The 15,899-nt window shown below is 50.1% G+C and overlaps 1 protein-coding gene across 7 annotated transcripts in view; it reads right to left on the minus strand.

Annotated features, from left to right (window-relative positions):
* Positions 1-3,679: 3,679 nt before the first annotated feature.
* Positions 3,680-15,899, minus strand: part of FRMD4A (FERM domain containing 4A) — a 386,250-nt gene continuing 374,030 nt past the window's right edge. For 6 of the 7 annotated variants that reach the window (XM_055710530.1, XM_055710531.1, XM_055710532.1 and 3 more), the window contains 3 exons: positions 13,879-14,738; positions 11,296-11,392; positions 3,680-7,360 (listed from right to left, as the gene is read on the minus strand). In XM_055710530.1, the coding sequence (XP_055566505.1) occupies positions 7,258-7,360; positions 11,296-11,392; positions 13,879-14,738 (1,060 nt within the window). In that variant the 3' untranslated portion in view covers positions 3,680-7,257. Of the gene's footprint in view, positions 7,361-9,429; positions 9,502-11,295; positions 11,393-13,878; positions 14,739-15,899 lie in introns of all 7 variants that reach the window. The other variant, XM_055710528.1, reaches the window with a different exon arrangement.

A 15,899-nucleotide genomic window follows, 5' to 3' on the forward strand; every position in this document is an offset into this window, starting at 1 on the left:
GCTGGGCATTGCAGAGAAAATAATTAGGACCTCCCATGACCATGAACAGTATTTCTAGCAGCCACAAATCTTTGCCATTGTGCATCTTCACTGGGAATGGTGAGGAAACTCACAGAAACGATGATGTCTAATTCTGCATAAACAGTGAAATGTTGAAGCTTTGTGGGTTGAAAGTCTTAGCCTGAAATAATGCACTTTTTAAAATTACAAGAACTGCAGTACCTCTGCAACAGTAGTAACAGGCTCTTCTCTTAAGGAGGCCTTCCTAGGACCTGCAGTGAAGCTCCAGATTGTTGGTCGTTGCAGCGGCTGCTAATAACCGCCACTACCCACATCTGCGAGAATCCAGACCTCGCATCCGTCTCGGCTCTCCTGGATCTGTGGGGCCATACAGAGTGCACTCCTCAGCCTCTGGAGAAGCCTCTTCTGTGCAGTCGGTGGAGAGGGCAGGGTCTGGTCCTGGCTGCTCGCAGTGGGGTTCAGGCAGGTATTTGAATCTGGTACCCTGTTGCTGCTCCTGTGAGGCAGCAGGTCCTCTGATACATCTGGCACTCGCGAGCAGTGGGCTTGCTACCGGTGGGCTGTCGGAGCGGTAGGCCCGGCGCAATGCGAGCAGAGCCACTTCCTGAAAAAATGGGTCAGCGTTTGAGCGTACTGGTTTGTCCCGAGTCCTCACCTTGACTGGAAGCACAGAGCAGGAACTGGCACCCTCTCCTGAAGGAGTTACCAGTCTCCTGTGGGTTTTTACAGTGTCCTGAGGCACAGTGGGATGTGCTGCTGAGAGATTTGTGCTGGCACTGAGTTTGGAGGAGTATCTTGAGGAACTTCAGGTTCTTCCAGAGACTCTCTGGATTCTGAAGTGCCTCTTTGGATACAGGAGTTTTTCAGTCTGGAGCGTCTGACCCCAGAGAAAATGTCAAGACCTTAAACAGTTTAGAAGTAATAAAAATGAGGTGGATGAGACCTGTCTGATGCCTGGGGAGGGACCTTTGGGGAGTAGATGGGGATTTGTGGGGAGAAGCTGGACAGATGCCAAGAGCATGGAAGAGTTTCATTAACAGTGGTGTCTGGTAACTTTTTTTGCAGTGCTTTATAGAGATACTCTTTGGAGGCATTATTACGACAGGAAACATTTGTAATGCTGCAACTTTACCCCTCTCCCCACCCAGATGATTTCCTGAGCTGTTTCTACATCTTTGTCCTGACCTTAGTTTTGAACTCTTTAAATAATTGAGGGAATGATATTGTCCCTCATTTAGCAGAGCTATTATTTCCCTGGGAAATGCAGCAAGTGAGTAGCCAGGGGATGGTTTAGGGAGCATTGTAACGTCTGCTTTGGCGGGAGCTGGATTTCTTAGGGCATCTGTAATAGTACTAGATAGATTTTTCCCTCCTGCTGTAGAGCTGATTCTTGAGGAGAGTTTTAATGGTGCCCCAAGTACCGGTTTGAGTGGGGATGCGCCTCCTGTAGGGATGTGAATTTGGGGTTGGAATGTTTTATTCTGATCAGGTTTTTAAAGACTGTAATGTAAGCAATGTGCCTCCTTGCTGACAGTCCCTGAAATACAGCCGCCTTGCTTGAATGAATCCCATGACGGAAGAACTTTATCCCCTTGCAATTCGTGGAATGGCGCTGCATGGGGAACCAAGGAACTGAAAAGTACTTTCTCACGGCATATCTGGGTAAGAGTTTCCAGCTGTTCGGCACGTGAGAGCCAGCTTCAGTCCTCAGGGGATCACAGTTGAGGGGGACACGGTTAGGGCAGCTACTTTCCATCATTGCTTGGAGGGTCTTTGCAGCTGGATGGCCCCAAATTACAGCTACCAGACCATGATCAAATAGTTAATAATGCCTTTTAGCCAAAAAAATCCAAACCCCATCCGACTGAAGTCTAGGGACGAGTGGGTGCGGCGCAGCTGTCACACTGCTTGATGGTTTTTGTGGGGAGGGTATGTTTCAGTTCAGCGATTCAGACTTCTCCCTCTGGGCTTCTGCAGATGTTTATTTCTGATAATTCTTTCATTAGACGGAAATAACTCCACTGAATCCAAAGACCTGTAGCCTTGGGATGAAGTCATACGTTCACCATGGCGATGTCTGGAGTGTTTTTTGGACTTCAATGCCCCTGGTCATTTGTTGCAGCCCCTGACCCTTTCCCCAGCCCGGCGGTGGAAGGGGCTGTGTGCAGTGCTGCTCTCGGAGCACGTGCTCTCTGCCTTGTGTCGGTGTCATCGTGCCCGATGGTCATTAAATGCCTTTAATTCCTTATTTGACATTTGTCTGTACCGCTGGAAAGCCTCTTGGGATCGGCGTATGTGGGATCAATTCATTTGGATTAACTGGGTTCCGGTCCTGCTAGCTGCCATATGATCTCTATTATATAAAATCTCTAGTTTTAAACTGAAAGAGATTTAGATTGGATACTGGGAAGAAATTCTTTACCATGAGGGCGGTGAGGCGCTGGCAGAGGCTGCCCAGAGCAGCTGTGGGTGCCCCATCCCCGGGGGTGCTCAAGGCCAGGCTGGACAGGGCTGGGAGCAACCTGGGCTGGTGGGAGGTGACCCTGCCCATGGCACAGGGGTGGAACCAGATGGCCTTTACGGTCCCTTCCCACCCAAACCGTCCTATGATTATAGATCCAGTTTTGCCCAAAGAATGAGCTGGGCTGGGATATAAATGGCTTCACTCCTTGGGGGGAGGAGAGCACCCCGCCTCCCGGACCCAGGGGATGAGCACACAGCATGGTGCCCTCCCGGAGGGCTGCTGCAGGGGTGCCAGGGCTGGTATCGGGCCTGGAGCAGGCTGTCATGAAAACGGCTCCTGAGGTGGTGTAGAGCTTGAAGCGCTGCCTGTAGCGGTGTTGGAGCCACTGGCGATAAATCTGAACCAAAGTCCCAGAGTTAGGGGGATGTCTGAAAAATGTCATCGTTGCCATTCTGTCCCATGCCAAACCCTTCCGGGGATTTATGACACAAGGCTGCCCCCCACGCAGCGATGCTGGGTGGCGGTGGGGATGGCCTCCTGGCTCTGGGTTGGCACGGCTGGTAGCTTCCTGGGGCGTCAGGGTGCGGGGATTGGGTGGGTGGTGGAAAAGATGCTGTTGTGTGGAAGGGAGCTCCCTGGACGGCGGGAATTAATGGAAGGCACAAGGAGGGTTTCTTCAGGAACTTAGTGCAAGGAGTAGGCAGTTCCTCACCGCACCAGGGGTGAGAGTGCTGGCCATCAAGCCTGTCCTACGGGCCTTGGCGTGCTGCGAACAGCCACGCAGCCCCTTAGCACCCAACTTGGGTAAGTGAGCGTTATTTCAAGCTATGTGCATTAAAAATGAACATATTTTCAAGACTGTGTTTCCTACAGGGGCGGGAAGTCAGTCGAACCATTTCTTACTGCCCTGATGCCTCCTGGGGCCGGTGTGTGAGAGAACATGCAATGGAGCCAGCAGGGATCTGCTGAGCACCAGCGCTGAACCCCAGGGGATCTCTGAATGATGGGCTTTCTTGGGAGGGGAATGCCCTGCGTTGCCTGCAGTCAGGCCCCCTGACAGCAAAGGAGTGCGTCCCTCCTGGAACACCTGGCCAGCTGTGCACACATCTGGAGTCAGGGTCTCGCAGATGTGGTGGTGTGGTCACCAGGGTAAGGACTGCCCAGGCGCTGTGCCCTGAAAACACCACGGCAAGGTTTCATTTTGAAAATGCTTTAATAAGGAAGTGTTGACAACACCGTTTTGCAAAATGTAAAGGTAACTATACAAATTCTTAATACAAAAAGAATAAATTAAAAGCAGATCTTTTTTAATTCTGCAACTTTTTCTACAACATACATATTTTTTTTCCTTGATTACAATTGAACAGAATCCAGTAAAATCATTTCCCATGCTCTAAAGTCAATTTCAGGAGAGACCTAATTTTTTTCTTTTTTTTTTTTCCTTTTTTTTAAACTAGAGAGTCCCTTTTACACAACTTGTAATAAAACTATTGACATTAATATATATGTAAAACTTTACATCTAGTTAACTAAGCAGTAACTGGTCATCTGATAGCACCTGAATGGGGATCGGCTATGCCTGAAACTAAAACTAATACAGAGTGAAAACAAATTGGACTGTTTCAACATTTTCAACACTCGACTGCATATAATATCATTTAAAAATAAACCCTGCCTCCCAGCATGGCCCAGTGCACAGACCGTACACCCGGCTCCTGGCTGAACAGAGGGAGCGTCAGACATGTAGGTTAAGAACGCAATTGTGGCTTTATGTCAGATGGAGCCTTGAAAAATAAAAAAGTAAAGGAGGGGTTAAGTTGGTAGTCAAGTGCTTGTATATAATAGCTATGTATATGCCCCTCCATGTTATACTTAAATATGTTAATCTCATATGATTAACATTTTATGTACATTTGTGTTTAATTGAATTGAGCTAAACAGTAAAACCTGTTTTACTTAATCTGTCTTTACTACCAGACTGGCTGCTCACGTGTGCCTTGATTGCAAAACAGAAAAGCAGAACACAAAGCAAAACTCAATCCATTTCTAGAAAGCTTTTTCTCTACTCGAGCCTGTTTGCAATTCAGGCTAACCATTTTTATTCCCCCCCCCCCCCCCCCCCCCCCCCAATTTCAGGGCTGCCACCTTTTAACCTTTGCTGCAAAACTGCGGATCTGGTCTCAGAGGAATTAATGTTTCTTCCTGTGGTGCCCAGAGGCCTCATAGTGCCGCTGTTGTTGAATTCTTTTTAATTAAAAGAAGGTACACAGAAAAAAAAAACCCAAACCAAAACCACTTACCAGTGAAATTAAAAAGAAAACAGACAGTTGCTCAGAGCCCCTAAAAATCCATGGGCTAAATTACTCGCTGCTGGTTAATTTGGTCCTTATTTAATCCTTTCACTTTAGCTACTGAATCTTATCAGTAAATGTCACTAATCGGTAGTATCTCTTATCCAGCTAAAAATCCAATTAGAAGCCTGAAATAATTCCCATGTTAAAGACCCCAAAGCACAAAGAGATGGTGAAGTCTAGATAAAGGGTGCAATCTCACCGCTGTCTGTTCTTCCAGCAGTCGGTTAGGGGGCTTCGATTACCGTTGAAGGGGGATGTGCTCCGATGGTGGTTCTTTGTGTGGGTCCAGCAGTGCCAGGCCTGCATGGCCACCTTTAAAACCCCCTTGCCAGTATAAAAAAGTATGCGCCCCCACCCCTAGAAGGATAATGCAGTTATGCTTCATGTGTGAACATGGAAGAGTTCCCTTCCTGGCTCTGCCGTGGATTTCCCTGGACAAGTAACAGCATTTCTGCCCATCGCTGCCACCTCCCTGTCCTGGACCAGCGATGCACGCCAGCGGCACAGCAGGCAAGCGCAGAGAACTGAAGCAAACATTTCTAGTATCTGTGGCAGAAAGGTCTTCACATGAGCTGCTTGCATAAATTTTTAGAAACCCCATCATCTTTCCAAGCCCAATTAAGAACCCATTCTCTTTTAAAGCCTGGAATGCAGTTTTCCAGCAATCTTGATACCAAAAGGTGTGGCAGCCCCCCAAGTCGCGGTGTTTAATTTTAAAGGTTTCGCCCTACTTTGTCTGGTAGACGCTATTGTTATTCTTGGAACACGCGCACACACACTCGCTTTTTTTTTTTTTTCCTTTTCTCCTTAAACCAAAGCTAACTTCAGTTTCTGCTTTTCACAAAGTAACCCCCTCCAGCCGTTTCTTTTAATGCCTTTCCCATAGGAAATCATCGTTTGCACGCACAAACGGGGGAAGGCCGGGTACCTCCCCCCATCTAGTGGCAATAAAAACAGCATAGCACCGCAATGAAGACTAGATGTGCCAGCTTCAACATCCACCTAGATTGTGCACTTGTTCGTTATAAAAGTGTCTTTGAGGCCTTTTAAAGTTCCATGGCTTGACATGTATAAAGCATTGCTCAAAAGTATGTGTAAACTTGCAGCTCCTTCCATGACGCTCTTGTACAATTCCTTTTGGTATCAGCAGGCAGCTCTTGCTCGTGTCCAACACCTAATTTAGTTGCTTCTCTTTCTTGTGGTTGCTTCTTGCAACGGGAAGATTTGCCTAGTCTGCCGGTTGTTCTATGGAAGCCTTTCCATTTCCCGACAGACTGGTTCTCCCACACAGCAGTAACCGGGTGACAAGCCCTTTGCTACACTGGTGCTAACGAAGGGAAGATGAGTGGAACAGATATGTTAATGCAGCTTTACTGTGTCAATTAGATTGTGATGTGCTTTCCCTTTGATTTCATGTTCACGCTTTGTGCAGAAATCGATAGGAATTTATTGGCTCTGTCTGTTTGTGGAAAGGTTTCTTGGCAATTTCTATCTTGACCAGAGTATTGAAAAACAACCAACGCAACCCCAGCTTCTCCATGTATTGGTGTGCAACCCCTGCCAGCCACGGAGATGCTGTGAGCAGCAGTGCTTGCCTCTGCTTTTGATAATGCCTGTGTAAACCTTGTTTGTCCAGTTTCATAGTAGCTTGTAGCCAGCGATGCTGTGATACCAGCCCAGACCTCCAGTGCGTCTTCAGCACACAGAGTTATTGGACTTGCATGTAGGTGGACTCAAAGCAACGAAGGAAATGCCGTTTTACGGGAGGTGGTTGTGTCTGCCGTTGAGTTAAATGAGAGATGTTCCTTTAGCTGGAACTTGCTGAGCAAACTCATCCTGCCGACGTTGGCGTGGCGATCTTTGGCAGCGCAGATCAGATTGCAAGACTCTGACACATCTTTGAAGTGACGGGATTTTACTGTTTCATAAGAGACGCACTTTCAGGACTATGATATCCATTTCTCAGCCTCTGTCCAATTTTATCCCCCATCCCCCCCCCTTAAACTAATACTCTGTTGGCTTCAGATCTCAGGTCATGGAAATCTTACTGCTGTTACATGCCGCAGAACAATAAGATTTGATGTAAGCCTTGAAAGGCTTACATCGTTTCAAAGGAAAATCAATTTTTAGATTGCCGACTGACTGTGGGGATGGCTGCTCATCTGCACCCGCTGCCCTGCGGGCCGTAGGAGGGACGTGCACCAGTCTGGCAATGGGATGCGCTGCGGTCCGTCGCTGTCACTGTCGTGGTGGATGTCTCAGGGCCAGTGTTCTGTAAATGTCGTCTTGAATTGCATCGTGAGAAAAGTGCTTAGAGTTGAAGCTGGTGCTGGGTGACAGTGCATCTGGGTAAGGCAAATGAGAGGCAGTGCGGTGATCTCAGAATGGCATTGATGTGATTAACTTGAGGTCAGGGGTTCACACTAGAGTCCCAGGCTTGGCTTTTTCCTGCCCATACCACTGGACATCTGCTAATTCTGGATAGAGGGGAGAATCCAGGAAACAGCTATCGTTGTAGCTCCTGCAGGTGAAAGGAAACTTCGTTAGGACAACGAGGGCTCTTGGAAATTCACCCATGGGCATAAAACATCATATTATGGGTGGAAAGGAATGCAGGATATTCAGAGACCCAGCTGCACTCTGCAGGTACCCCCAGAGCTGACATTTGGGGTGGGCTCAGCATGCAGGACCCTGCTTTGACCCAGTTTGCTCTCACGCGGCAGTCCTGTTTGCCCCTGCAAGGGGCAAACCCAGTGCGAGGAGGCAGGGGAACGCCGAGCTCTGGCAGCCCCTTCGCAGCCAGGGTGCCCTGAGCTTTGGATGCCGGGATGGCAGCAGGCAGAGCGGCTGTGCTTTCAGCCTGCTGCTGGTGGGATGTGCCGCAGGAGAGCAGAGTGGCTCCTGGGGGGGCACAGGAGCTTGCGGCAGACCCCACCGGCTGTGTCCATCCCAGCACACGCGGCACCACACCTGCCTCCACTTTCTCTGTGTGTGGCCTCCTCCCTCTCTGGTACAGCAGCAGCGCCCTGCCTTGCCTAAGGGGCTCTGCCTTGCTTTCCTGCTGGGTAGTAAGCTGGGGTATAGAGCTTTTCAGTAGGTTACTCTCCACGGAGCAAGTCCTAAAAGCAGCCTTCTCAGCCATAGACCATGTAACCCAGTGGGAATGTGGAAGGAGGAGGGTGGTGGCGCTTCCCTGTAGCACTTCTGCTCCGGGCAGAGGCTTGTGCATCACCTGGCAAGCTCAGAGTGACATGGCTTTCCAGGGGTGGGCTAGGAAATGGCTAGTGGGAGGGTTCCAATGTAGACAGGACTGTGGTTTTGTTGTTGGTAGCCTAGTCCTCACCTTGGGGCACCTCCCTTGACAAGCTCCTGCGTCTTTTGTGGCATGGCTTTTGTTTGCCTGTACTGAGCAGATGAGACTGTTCATGAGCATTTTCTTTGCTATTTGTCTTAAGAACTCCAATCAGGGCCAGCTCCTGGCTTAATCTGCAGAGCTCCTTGCCAGAGGAGGTCAAAATCTTGGCGTTTCAAAAAGTGGCTGCTATATCTGCATAATAATATTCACAGCTGATGTCTCTCCCTCATACTTTGATTTGAACCAACTTCCAAAGCAGAGATTGTTTTGAGGCCAAAAGTGGGAGATGCCTTTTCTTTCTGTTTACTGTGGGACTCTCACTCCTTCCTTGGCTCCCTCCCCACCTCTCGGGACTGATCTCACATCTGATGCAGCCTGGCAGTTCCTGCTCCCTCTGCTCTGTTTTCGACCTGATTTCCCTGGGACTGGTGTCTGGGAGGAACCTGAGCAAGGGCATCACCATCTGCATGTTAAAGAGCCTTTTGTTTCCCAGCTCTGTGCCAGGGTAGGGAGGTTTATGGGTTATCTCTGGAAAGCTGGGCTTGAAATACTTGACAGATGCCAGCTGTGAATGGTTGTAGATTCAAATGAGGGTGTCAGACAGGGAAGCAGTTTAATTAAAATAGAAATACTTTGAGGGTTTTTTTGTTCCCTCTATCCTTCCCCCTCTGTCTTCCCACAGGAACTGGGCCAGGGTTGCTCCTCGTTCCATGAAAGCTGGCTGCTGCCAACAGCCTCTGCTCCACAGCTCTGCTCTGCGGTAGGGAAAGAGGAGAAAGGGGCGCTTGGTGCCACGGCTGCAGTGCTGCCGGGAGCTCAGTCTGGGTCCTCCAAGGCCCCCCCTTACCCGAGCTCGTCTCCCCACCACGTTGCTCCCCGGCTCTCCCCACAGCGCTTTGCCCACACTACTTTGAAACATCCCCAGCCACAAATTTGCCGCTACTGCCTGCTCCCTGTGCCTGTTCAACCCCTGCACGAATGCAGAGCGGGCTGGCCTGAAGCCTTCTTTTGCAGGGGAAAGCGCCACAGCCACACACTTGCTGAGAAGGCACAGAGAGGGCTTGGAGATGCTTTCAAGTTGTTCTTCCAAGAGCTGAAGGGAGCCTTGTTGCCCAACAAACAGGCACACAATTAAAAGGGCTGCTCCTCTGGGACAGCGGGATGCCGGGCGTTTGCACTGTGTTCACGGACTATAAGGCAGAAGGATGAAAGAACAAAACGTTCCCTTACTATACCTCTATTCATCAGTACTTTGGTGGGTTGGAGACTGAGACTCATCCATAGTGGGTGAGTTGTCTGTTGCTTCTCTGAACAAAGGAGAGCAAAAAGGAGGAAAGAGGAGAGAGGAAATGTTAAAGAAAAGAAGTGACACAGACATTGTTACGAGCTTATTAATCCAGTGGGGAAACAAGCTGATGAATCATCTGTGGAAAAAGTTAGTGACACAAAAACATGTTGGGGAGCACTGTCAGTCTTTTGGGTTGTGTGGGCAGGGCACAGCCTGCTCCTGCACAGTGGGGGAGTCTGTGTTCTGCATCTAATGGCAAACTTTATCTGCTCCTACTGTACTTATACATATGCCTTGGGTGTTATGCTCAGGCACAACAGAAGCGCTGATTTGTTTCCAGTTCTTTTTGCACTGGTTGTTGGTGCAGCTAATCTATGAATCTAAGCTATGAATCTAGATAACTTCACTTTCACCAGCTGAGAATTTGGCTTGATGCCTTTCTGCTATGAGAGACAGCATGCAGGAGTTTTCTGGAATGGAAAAATAAGAAATGCTGGAATTTTCCAAACATATTTCTCAGCTGGCTGCTCGACAGTTTTACTTCTGATCATCATGGAGACATTTAGAAGAATTAGGATTGGGGTAGAGAATGAAACTAAGATTTGAGTCTAGGCTTAAACCCTTAACAGTGGAAACTTTGGTGTACGGTAAAGCCAGCTGCCGTTTTGCCTATCTTGTCATCCCTTGACTTTCTATGAAATGGGAACAGGAAAATTCTCCTGTTCTAAAGCTAGAAGCACATGCAAAGACCATGTGAGGCTATACGTCAAATGTGTGAATTTAAAATCCAAGGTAGGCCTAAGGAGGTTGTGGTTATGGTTCTCCTCATCTCCATTTTAAATTGTAGTCACGAACAGTACTGGAGTGAAAGCAGAGGTCAAACTTAGTCACAGGTGACCAGAAGAAATTAAAGTACATAAGATTTTCCGGTGGCTGCGCAGTGGAATGTTCGCAAAGTTACCAGTCCCAATTCACAACTTGGAGGATCATACCTGTTTTCCTGCTTGGGGGCCTATGGTATTTTGAGGACTGTAGTCTGAAACTTTCTGGCTGATCTCACCAAACTCATTTTAGATGCAAAGATCTGGGATGTGCTGAGCTAAGATGGGATCTGGAAATGATCTTTATTTCATGTGGCAGGACAGAATTACAGGAGATCGCTAGAGAATACTCATGGGAGCTTGCAAAAGACTTTTTGTTAACTCCTGGAATTCCCTGCCCCATGAAGAAATGCCAAAGAACCCAGTTATTATATTTACATGAGTAATGGCTACCTGCACGTAATGACTCACTCATGCTTTGGCAAAGCATTTTAAGTTAGTGGTAGCTGAAAAAGGACACCTTAGTAGTCATTAAGACACATTGCTAGGGAAAACCTAGCAGAAAAATGTGGTTGCTGCACACACAAATATGGTAGGCACCTGACCTTGCCATTGCAGGAAAGATCTCCTTGGTCTGGACCATGCCATGCCACGGTTGAAAAAGATCAGCTGTTTCAACATACGGAAAATTGGAGGAAGGAGACTTTCCAAGCAGGAAGAACTTGCAAGGCTTTTTTCCCTGTGGATTCGGCACTGCTTGGAGCAGTGCTGCTGGGTGCAGGTGGCACGGCCATGTCTTGGTCAGCCTAAACCAGAGCTCCACCACTACGAGAGCATGGGTGGCAGGCTGGACATGCTCTGTGCAGGTGTAGGCTATGGAGCACCCGGAAAATGTTCCCCATAGAGGTGCTCTCCCTTTGGTTGTGTGTGGGGAGGTTTTTCTGAGTGGCACTGAGCGAGCTGAATTCCCTAACCCGCTCCCACACACTCACCCAGTCTGCCATGTGAGAATGTGGTGGGGACTGCCCGGTGGCGTGGCTGCTAGTTCACTCGACGGCGTTGAACTCCTCTGGCTGTGAGGTAAGGCAGCTGAAAACCAAAGGGTGGAGAAAAAGAACCGGTGAGGTGAGGTGAGGGCGCGAGGGTTAGGGCGGTTCAGAAGCATCAGCTGGTCAGACCAGCAGAAACATGTCTGGCTGTGAGCAAACACAACCTGGGAGTCAGACCTCAGCCTGTTCCTGGACGGCTGTGCCCGCATGCGGCACAGGAGCAGCCAGCCTACTGCTGACACTGCTGCGTGTCACGGGCTGGATCCGTCCTCAGCTCTGCAGGAATGCTTTGTTTCAGCCCGGCCTCCAGCTGAATACAGCCACCCAGCCTCTCCTGAGCTGCCTGGGAAACAGCACCCTTCTCCTGGCGGCTGCGGGGCCTGCCTGCGCCGCTCCATGGGACCTGACCTGCAGGAGCCTAGCCTGGGTGGTGGGAGATGGGCTGTGTCCCTAGGAGCCAGTGCTGGCAGTGGTGAGAGTCTGGACCAGCACGCTGCTTCTTGTGCAAAGGAGGAAGACAGCTCTGAAGATTTCAAAAGCTACAGCTACCTTTCACTGTGCATTTGTAAAAAGGCTGAAGTCTGGCTTTGCTGACACTGTGCTGTGGGACCAGAGGACACATTCTCTTACTTCAGTGAAGGCAGAAGCAATCTGGACTAAAAATGTACCATTGGCAGTGGTTCTTGGAGGACTTTCCCTGGTGAAGGGTCTAGCTAAGAAATCCACCTGACCAATCTTTCCTCCGCCTCAAGTCCATATAGTGTTGACCCTCCAAATGTAATATGGGCCTAGAAGGATCCTCTTTGAAGGACAGCATGAAGTCCAGGAGACCTACTGGCTAGGGCTAATCAGCTAAAACGATGGATGTTTCTACTGGCATCCCCTTCCATGCTGTTAAATTCTTTAGCTGCTGCCAAATGACATCTGAAGAGAAAACCAAATTTTAATCTACTCCTTGGAGCTGACCTCCTGAGGTCAGTATCCTCCCTCAGCTGTAATTGGGAACTGAGTCTGAACGCAAAACCAATCTGTGCTGCCAACTGGCCATGACAAGCTGTGATTACTGAACACACTTACACTGTGCTGCCCAGATAGCACATTTAGATTCAAAGACCCAGCTGGGTGGGGGAACAGACTGACTGACAGCAGTTTTTAGGTGCTCTCCCCAACCCCAGCATTTTCCTTTTCAGATTACTTAACTGAACTTGTATGGTTTCCAAAACTAAGCAAGGCAAAGCTTTCCAGTGTTCAAGCATTTTCTGTTGCTGGGTGGAACGGAAATGCCCATTAATCAAAGTGGGGGAAGACAGATTTTTCATGTGGAGACACAGGATGGGTGCAGCAGCTACTTGATTGAGTCCTGGTCCACATCTGGGCCTCCTACGAGTGTTGGCATTGCGCATAAATCAACCTCTTCCCAGGCAGCTGTTGATGGCCCATGAGGAGCCTGGTGTCAAACTGCCGCTCTGACTCCATGCTGGAGTTGGCAGTGAGCACCGAGCCCCGCTGCTGCCAGCGTGGTGATCGCCATGGGCCGGCACCATGCCGGGCTGTCTGAAGGCCAACAGCCAGCATGGGTGGGCGACGCGCTGGTCTGCTCAGGGAGGCTGCGAGGGCTTAGGGCAAGCGAGATCGGAGCAATGGTGTCTCCCGCGCCAAGGCTGAGGCATGTGGAAGGGTGGCAACAGGCACAGTGCAAAGCTCTGATAAACCAGCAAGCCCGTCCACGTGGGGCCAGACTCAGTTTTTTCAGCAAGTCCTTGATCTGTCCACACTGGCTTGTCCAGCAGTGACTGATGGCCAGTAAATATTTAACCTTGGATTGTTTCACAACATATAGTGGCCTCCTCAGTTTAATGGATTTAGGCTGTTTTCTTACCATTTAATATTAACAGCACAGAGGAGTGCAAAGCTCTGTACATGACAGAGAGGCATAATACCACACACTTAAGTGCTCTGAATTTCAGGGTATTATCAGCAGAGGTACTGGAGCTGCATGGGAAAACCATGCCCCAGCAGTGCAGAAAGATGTCATCGCCCAAACATTTTAGCAGGGGGTGGAGGGGCTGGGATCCTCCCCACTTAACCTTTCCCATGCTTTTGGTGTTTCAGTGAGGACATGCATTCTCCTAGTCTATGCCGAGTCCCCACTTGCTTCGTTGCTCCCCTCGCTGCAATTACTGAGTGACCCCCCCACGCTTTCTCCATGTTCAGCCCCTAGTGCCATCAACCAAAACCCAGCTGCATTGTGAGAAGAGACCTGGAAACAGCAGGTCCCTCCCTGTCTTTTGACCGCATCTTTGCAAAGTGATGATTTCCATGGAAAAAAATTCTCACCCAGTGAGTGTCTTGGACAAAGCTTGCCCCGCAGGGTTATGCCTACAGGCTTGGTGCGCAGCCTGTGAAGGCAAGATAACATGCTATGGTCTGGCATTGCTCTCCAGGTTGCGTGTAACGCCTGACACGAATCCAGGCTGCATGAAGCCCCCATCCCTGTCTGCCCCTCTGCCCAGGCCCAGCTCTCACCTGATGTCGCTTTACACATCTGAGGCATTCTCGTGACCCGGCTGTGTGCCACAAAGGTGCTTTGCGAAGATGTGCTGTACTGGGAGCTGCTGTCTGAGGAAGTGGAGCTCGTGTGCGAGAGGCGGCTGTGCTCCTTGTGGGAGGCCGTGGACCGCTGGTACCAGAGCCGCAGCTCATCTGACACGGCAGTCCTACCCGAGCCTTTCTCATGGCCCTCCCTGCCCAGAGATGGAGTCCTTATGATTTGGGAACGGGAGGGGGTGAGCCTGACGGAGTCCACTTCATCCCCATGCCAATTTTCCTTAAACATCCCCCCCGCTGTGTAGGAGTTGGAGGTTTTGAATTGTGCTTTCACACTGTAGTGTCCCTCCTGGTCGTTCTCCAGGCTCCGCACCACCACGGGTGTGGAGCTGCCCTCGATGTACAGGGGATATTCTTTGATCCTGTACTGGGAGGAGGGCTGGCTCTGGCTGTGCAGGTAGACGCGATGGTGTCCCGTCCCATTCCTCGCAGCCAGGTTGGGCATACTCCCTGAATTGGAAGAGACCAGGTTGCCCGCTGATTTGTGCCTTTGCCTCTGCCGCTCTCTGGCTTTCGATGGGGAATCCTCTGCCAGGGTGGAGTAGTTGGGGTTCATCTGAGCAGGGTAGTAGTGCTCAGAGCTGGAATGGCTGGTGCAGGAAGAGCAGTCGTCCATGGGGTCAGAGCCATTACTGCTACGAGTCCTTGGGGTGTAGAAATCCGGGCTCCCTGTCTCATTTTCCGAGCCGAGGAGCTTGCCTTGTGACTCCAAACTGGAGCTCCGGTGTCTAAAGTGCTGAGCTAAGCTGTGCAGTCTGGTAGGGCTGATGTCTACTGATCTGCAAGTACCAGGAAAAAAATCCAGGCTGGTAAGTCAACAGGACAAAGCACTCCCATCCCCATGCACACAAGGCCAGCTCCAAAGCAAAGGAATCTGAGGGCATTGAAAACCTGTACCCCTCCAGCACGGCGAGGTGCTGCTGTCTGCAAAGCAACCAGCTTCGCAGCTGCAGGCTTTGGGGAGATTAGGTCCTGTTCCTGTTGCTCTCCAGTCTCCTTGGTGGTGGCATTCAGTCTGCAGCACCATGTGGGACAGAAACCCTTGCTCAACCAATTCTCCTGTGGCTTGCCACCCTGGGAAAGGCTCAGTCTGAAGGGCAAAACCTGGGGGGCCTCAAGCCCCAGCTTTGCTGGTGCAGTCCCAAGGCAGAGCTGCTGGATCAGCACCATCCCTGTGCTACCAGGGTCGCCTCTCTCCAGCTTTGCAGATCCCAAGATCTTAGCCTCAGTGGTGGTGAGATTCCCTTGCAAGTGGCCCACGAATGCCCTGCACGGGTACAATCCACCTAGTGTGAGACAGACAGACTGCCCATACTTAGCCCAGAATGCAGTGATTTCTCCATGGGTCCATTGAGAAAGTCGCCTCTGCCAAGCAGCTAGGTTTTACTGGGGCCCAGCCACGGGCAGCACGTGTAGGACTGTCAGGGCACGACAGCCCTTCAGGCAACTACCCTGAACTGCAGTTTACAGGGGGTCTATTCATTGCCAGGTCTGGGTGGTCCCTATTCACCCCAGCTGTCTGGAGAGCTTCAGCCATCCCTTCAAGGAGCAGAAACACCCTGCAACGAGTCACACACCCACATGATGGATGGCCAAGGCCAAGGCATGCAGCTCATGAATGAGCCATGGACTAAGCAATAGTTGTTTCAAACACCCAGATGGCCCCTACCCAATCAAGGCCACTTCTCAAGCCCTGTGCCAGGCTCATTTCTCACACAGCTTGGCTCCAGCGTTAACAAACATTGCACTCTTTTGAAAGGTACTCTCAGCCAAAAAGTTGTAACAAACTGAACCCAGGGCCTTAATGCCTTGTATCATCTCTGCCTGATGTGTTGGCATGACTCTTGATTTATGCAGAGCTAAATGATGGTAGCACTTCCCCTTAGGGCAGGATACCTAACAGCACGCAGCTTTGTCTCAGCTCTGCTTCCTGCAGTGTC

This window comes from Falco cherrug, chromosome 5 (assembly GCF_023634085.1).
Source record: "Falco cherrug isolate bFalChe1 chromosome 5, bFalChe1.pri, whole genome shotgun sequence".
NCBI lineage: Eukaryota > Metazoa > Chordata > Aves > Falconiformes > Falconidae > Falco > Falco cherrug.